This window comes from Priapulus caudatus, unplaced genomic scaffold (genome assembly GCF_000485595.1).
Source record: "Priapulus caudatus unplaced genomic scaffold, Priapulus_caudatus-5.0.1 Scaffold35, whole genome shotgun sequence".
In the NCBI taxonomy this organism is placed as follows: Eukaryota; Metazoa; Priapulida; class Priapulimorpha; order Priapulimorphida; family Priapulidae; genus Priapulus; species Priapulus caudatus.
This window is the reverse complement of record NW_014577096.1, coordinates 682,710-688,717: the sequence shown is the minus strand read 5'-3', so window position 1 is coordinate 688,717 and position 6,008 is coordinate 682,710. Positions and strand designations below refer to the sequence as shown.

At 46.0% G+C, this 6,008-nt stretch overlaps 2 protein-coding genes across 2 annotated transcripts in view; one reads left to right on the top strand and one right to left on the bottom strand.

Annotated features, from left to right (window-relative positions):
* Positions 1-2,259: 2,259 nt before the first annotated feature.
* Positions 2,260-3,824, top strand: LOC106817802 (toll-like receptor 4). Its single transcript, XM_014822506.1, has one exon. It carries the CDS (start codon positions 2,628-2,630, stop codon positions 3,732-3,734), a length of 1,107 nt encoding a protein of 368 aa, XP_014677992.1. The 5' UTR covers positions 2,260-2,627; the 3' UTR covers positions 3,735-3,824.
* A 244-nt stretch (positions 3,825-4,068) lies between these two features.
* The window catches only part of LOC106817871 (NADH dehydrogenase [ubiquinone] 1 beta subcomplex subunit 8, mitochondrial-like), a gene marked incomplete at its 5' end in the record, with an annotated part of 8,144 nt that continues 6,204 nt past the window's right edge, over positions 4,069-6,008 (bottom strand). Inside the window, 2 exon segments of the mRNA XM_014822586.1 lie at positions 4,069-4,972; positions 5,791-5,881. Of these exon segments, the coding sequence (XP_014678072.1) occupies positions 4,871-4,972; positions 5,791-5,881 (193 nt within the window).

Genomic DNA, 6,008 nt, shown 5'->3' with positions numbered 1-6,008 from the left:
TATATATATATATATATATATATATATATATTATTATTATTATTTATTATTTATTATTATATATATATATATATATATATATATTCATTCATTTTATACATGTTCCATTTTCGCTTGACCTTTAAAGGATGATAGGAAGTGACAAACGTCGCGTGTGGATCCTGTGGAAATAGTACCAGAATGGCAACTCGTATTAATGATGTGAAAAATATTTCTGTTCTTATGACCCAAGGCCGGAGCCTCATTCGTAAGTCGGTGGGTGGAGAGTGGGTGATGTAATGACGAAGAAATATATTATGTAAAAGGATTTTAGAAAATATACCAGCAGTTATGTAATTCTAGTAGAATTCTAAAGTTAGACGGGATAATCTTGTTCAATTAATTATTTACTATACATTCAGTTTAGCAGGAGTAAATAATAAAAACAAAAACTTTCCTCCTGAGTTAAGCGTTATCTGGATTTATTAGCCTTACTATTTTATTTGAATTTGCCAACGAGGGTTCGACAGCTACCCCTCTCCCTAAATAATACGTGCCTGTAATTATGTATTGCTGTAGTGAAAACGTGTATGTATAAAATATAGTTTCTCTTTACTTTACGGGGCTGTATTTTAGTTCCGTACGGCGATATTAGATAACTGCACGTTTTCGTGAAGTAAAATTGTCTATTACAAATGTTGATGATGGGAACGGAAGACACCCCATTTCAAAAGAATAATACCAAAAAATTATTTAAAAAAAAACGTTATTTGTGCGTCAATTGGTTCGTATTTAGATACGCGTAGGGGCCCTACATTTTTGTATAGTCGCGTTCATCATGTATCCGTAGCAGAAGTATTGCATGAAACATTCACTGTCTCACGTATTGTACTGTATCTTTTTGGGCGTCAAATGGTATCAAGTTATATCGGTATGAACTAGCTGGTATTGGTAATAGAAATTATAAATCAAATTGAACGCATGACGTTTGCGTTATGTATATGGAGAATAAACTCATTAATTGCTCCTGGCAGAGACGAGTGCTCTTTCTCCTCCTCCGTCTCCTCTGCCTCCTCCTCCCCCTCCTCCTCCTGCTTCTTCTGGTTCTACTTATTCTTTTTCTTCTCCTCCTCGCTGTCACTAACCATATGACTCTGAGTCGCAGAAGAGCATTTTTACTTGAGGATCGAGTGAGGAAATAAGAAGGGTTTTGGTTGCAAATGCAGTGCTCTACACAAGATTCTAATTATAAAATCATGTTTTAGGCTACTTTAACAACGTACTTTAATAACCACTCAACTATATTTCCTGCAAATAATTTATTGTTGATCAATAGAGCTGTTAAACTAATCGTAGAGAAATTTTATATCGACGGGTGCATTTCAATTTAATGGTCACTATATTTCTTTATCATTTCACGAACGTTTTGCTGAAAATATCCCTACCACATTTCTTCGCGCTCAAGGTCTTCATACTGATCCTACAAAACCACGCCGCTTACTTACAGTTTATTGTAACGGAAAGATCAAACGAGCCTGCAGAGGTTTGACGCCGGCTGTGACTCGCTCATCACTACTAGTTTATCGATTTATACCTAGTTTTATGAGATTGTTGTACTGGGGGACTTGAAAGAAATGGAACGAATATTCGCACGCTCTATAGAATAATTTCATAGTGTGATAGGTGCGTGCGTATATTTCTGGGCTAGCACTGCTGCTGCTACTATTTTAATAAACGTCTGCGTCTGTGAACTGTCTGTCATGTTTTAAACACTCTTACGGTGTTCCAGTGGGATACACATATGTGCCGAATTGATCCAAGACGAATATAATTATCTATTAGAACACACCACACCGTATCTGCTCATCGACGCAGTCGGAATAATTTTTATTGTGCCAAGTGTTCGCATGACAAGACACGAGCGCTGCGATGGCGTTTGGTAAGAATTTTTGGCTTACCGTTTTGTCTGATTGCTCTTTGCTCCTTTCATCATCGTTATCTTTCAGAGTTGGCTAGTGACAAACATTGCGATGAAATTCCGCCTGCCAGTAACGTGAACCATTCGATGGGGGAGGGGTGGCCACTGCGTCTGGATCGAGGGGGACTATAATTGTAAATAACATGTCCATTAGCACATAGCAAAACACTGATATGCGAGTAACCATAATCCGCCATAGTGCCTTTATTAATTACGAGAGACTACATAAAATGACGGCTTAGTAGGCTTAGAAATGTTGCCAACTGACCCCCCCCCACCCAACCCCGCCGCGCGCTCCCTGCCGCTTGCACGCGGTACGTGCATCAGAGCAGTGCACGGATTTATAGACATAACAAGACAACGCACTTGATAGCTGCGTCACTGTCTCATGCACACGTTGGTTTAAGGTGGAACGCAGGTCATTCACTGCTACACCGACAGAGTCAGCGTGTGATCCATTAAACAGTGAGCTCGCGACCTTCCATTAGCACGGTGGCTACGCCTATTATAGCAAAATAGCGCTTCATTCAGCTTGCTGCCTACCGCAGTAGATACATCTCTCGACTCGCGTCGCATCTACAGCCATCATCACTCGCGCCGAACTTAAAAACGCCGGGCGAGAGCAACCTGCCACTCTGCTAGTTTCTGCGATCTGTGCCCAGAGACGGCGATGTATTATCAGCTGTCATTGCTACTGCTGGCGGTGACGCCGCTTGTCGTCGGCGCATTCCCGGACGCTTGCTACGTCGGATGCCGCTGCATCGTACACACGGTCACCTGCCACCGGCTGCTCAACAGTTCGGCGTTTACCGCCGCGATGAGCGCACTGCCGGCCGAAACCGAGTTTATAAAGATCAGCGGCAGCAACGCGTCCGACGTCACCGAGGTGCCGATGTTCAACGACTTCAGAGCACTGCGACGGCTCGACTGGAGCGGCAGCAACGTGACGGCGCTCGGCGTGTTCACCTTCAGCAGCATGTGGAACCTCGAGGAGATGACGCTGAGCGACAACGCCATCGCAGTGTTCGCGACGAACCAGTTCCAATCGATGCCCAAGCTGCGCTACCTGCTGCTGCAGCACGCCTTCGCCGCCTACGACCCGCGCGTCTTCGCCGGCGCGTGGCTGGCCGACCTGCGCGTGCTAGACCTCTCCGAGAATCGCATCGACGAGCTGAACAGTACGGCCGGCTTCTTCGGCTGCGGCATGGCGCAGCTCGCCGAGCTGAATCTCGCGCGCAACCGCCTGCACGCGCTCTCCGTGCCCGCGCACTGCCTCGCCAGCGTGCGGCTGCTCAACTTGTCCGCCAACCACATTCACGCGCTCGGCGACGACGACCGAAGCACGCTCGCCGGCCTCGACGCGACGCTCGACCTCACCGGCAATCCGTTTGTCTGCTCGTGCGCCAACGCCGAGTTCGTGCGCTGGATGCAGAACGGCACACGTCGCTCGACGCTCGCTCGCGGCAGCATGGTCTGCGGCGCCGGCTCGGCACATGCGCTCGAAGGTGCCGACTTACTCGCGGTCGACGTCGACGAGTTGGGCTGCGGTGCCCAAACCCAAACTGCGGTGCGAGCGAGGTCGACTTGGAACGTGCTGGGCATCATCGCGGTCGTCGGTGTCTCCGTGTTGATTCTCAGCCTCCTCGTCTACACGTATCGCTGGCGCATAGCAAACGCGACGCTGACGGCGCTGTCGCCGATGCGCAAGAAACACTACAGAAAGCTCGAGTTGGTCGACGAGGAGCGTGCGAGAGAGGTGGTCGAGTTTGAGGTGTAGCAACGAAGTAGCGCTACGACATTGGACGCAGCCTTGGGTGGCTGCGAGAAAGAGTGAGAGAAAGAGAGAGAGAGAGAGAGAGAGAGAGAGAGAGAGAGAGAGAGAGAGAGAGGAGGAGGGAGGAGGAGGAGAGAGAGAGAGAGAGAGAGAGAGAGAGAGGGGGGGGAGAGAGAGAGAGAGAGAGAAAGAGAGAGAGAGAGAGAGCTGGAGGTTGGAGTAGCAGTAAACAGGTTACGACACTAGTCGCAGTCTTGAAAGGCTGAGCGCGAGAGTGGTGCAATTTGAAGTATAACAGTAAACTAATGCTACAAATATAAATGCTGAAGACAGTTTCGGTACTTGGATTCATGCATCTTGCAGAATGTACGAGAACAACTTTTAGCCAGAGCTCGAGTTCAGGCATAAGACTTTTATGATGGTAGTCTAGAAATAACCATGCTCTCAATACTGCCAACAAAGGCTATGTATTATGTAGATAACCTAGGCAAAAATTGGTTCTTTCACATTCACCTAACAGCCGTGTTACAACTGCACGTTAGCTTAGAAACGTGTATACTCATTAAAATTTCATGAAATGTAAATTGTCTCATCAATTTTTAATATTAAAAGCTCACGGTATCATCCCGCTGCTAACTCTGAAGGTACTGTATAAATGATAATAAATATAAATATGCCTTACGTAACGTATGCAAATAGTTTAGATGGCCACCGCTGACTGAATGATAATTGTATGAATAAAAATAGTCAATGGAAAATATTTTTGTGAAACAAATAATAATTTATTATTGACAAGAGCTTCTACGGATGCTTTTAGCTGATCTGTCTGCATTTTATATCAGCTATTACAATAATGCTGTTTTTTGGCTTTGCCGCGATGCAAATTATTTTTCCCACTATACAAACTAGGTTGAAACAATAATGCTGGATCATGGGCCAACTGATCAATGAATACACATCAACGTAGAGCATGCTTGCAACATTTTAAACCATCCAGAGGAATACAAGCGTGGCACTGAATTATAACGTTGCCACTGTGAACGATGACACTTGCCCACAGAAGGTTGCCGACAGCAACCAGACAGGTTTGCTTTGCCATGGCAACAATGGCGACGACTCTCCACATGCAGAGAGCCAGCTCACTCTACTGGTTCAAACGTGTAATGCGTTATGTCGGGCATCGTTGCTGGGTCGTGCCCATTCTCCACCCACAGCCCGCCATAAGGAAACTGCTTTGGTAACTGCAATAGTTAAGTACGGCACGAACATGTAGTAGATGACACGATACCGACAACATGATCTCAGTGAGGTGATAGAGGGCACTATTGTAAAGCAAGTGTGGCAAGGCAAAATGGCGGAGGTAGCGGTGGTCTGATGACATGAAAAGGGAGAGAAAGTGGATGAGGTGATGGAGGAAAGGGGGTGTATATGGACAATAGCTTGACTGGATGAGGTGAAGGTGGAGGGTGGGTGGATAAGGTAGTAGTAGATGGTGGTTGAATGAGAGAGGGTTGGTTATATGGAGAGGTGTATGATGTTATAGTGGTGGGTGACGCAATGCTGGGTGGTTGGATGATGCAGGGTTAGTATATGAGATGATAGTGGATGGGGGTAGATTAGGCCATTAGGCTGGAGGGTGGTTGGATAAGGAAAGGTTGGTATATGACATGATAGTGTAGAGGGATAGATGAGGTATTGCTGGAGGGTGGTTGGAAGAGAGGGTGGGTGGATGAGGTGATGGTGGAGAATGGTTGGATGAGGAAGGGTAGGTGGATGAGGTGGTGGTGGAGGGTGAGTGGATGAGGGAGGGTTGGTATATGAGGTGTTAGTGAAAGGTGGGTGGATGAGGTGTAGGTGGAAGGTGGGTGGATAATGCAACAGGAGAGGGTGGGTAGGTGGTTGTACATTATAATATATATGCCATAAAATAGTAGTTTGCAATGTACTATTTTGCTAATGGCCACACATCTCCTAGGAAGGAGGCACTTTTGCTCATGAAGGTCCATTGACTTTCTAAATCATTGAGCGACATCAACATATAATGATATTAACTACTTACCAATGGCTGATACAGTTTGTACCGCTGCCCAAGAAGAAACAGGATTCCAAATACTGTCACAACACCAAACAATGCTGCAAACTGCTGGTTTCTGTAGAAAACACAGATATGACCATATTTTAGCATTTGCCCTCGCCTTTATTGCAATTCCCCCTTCTCTCTCTCTCTCTCTCTCTCTCTCTCTCTCTCTCTCTCTCTCTCTCTCTCTCTCTCTCTCT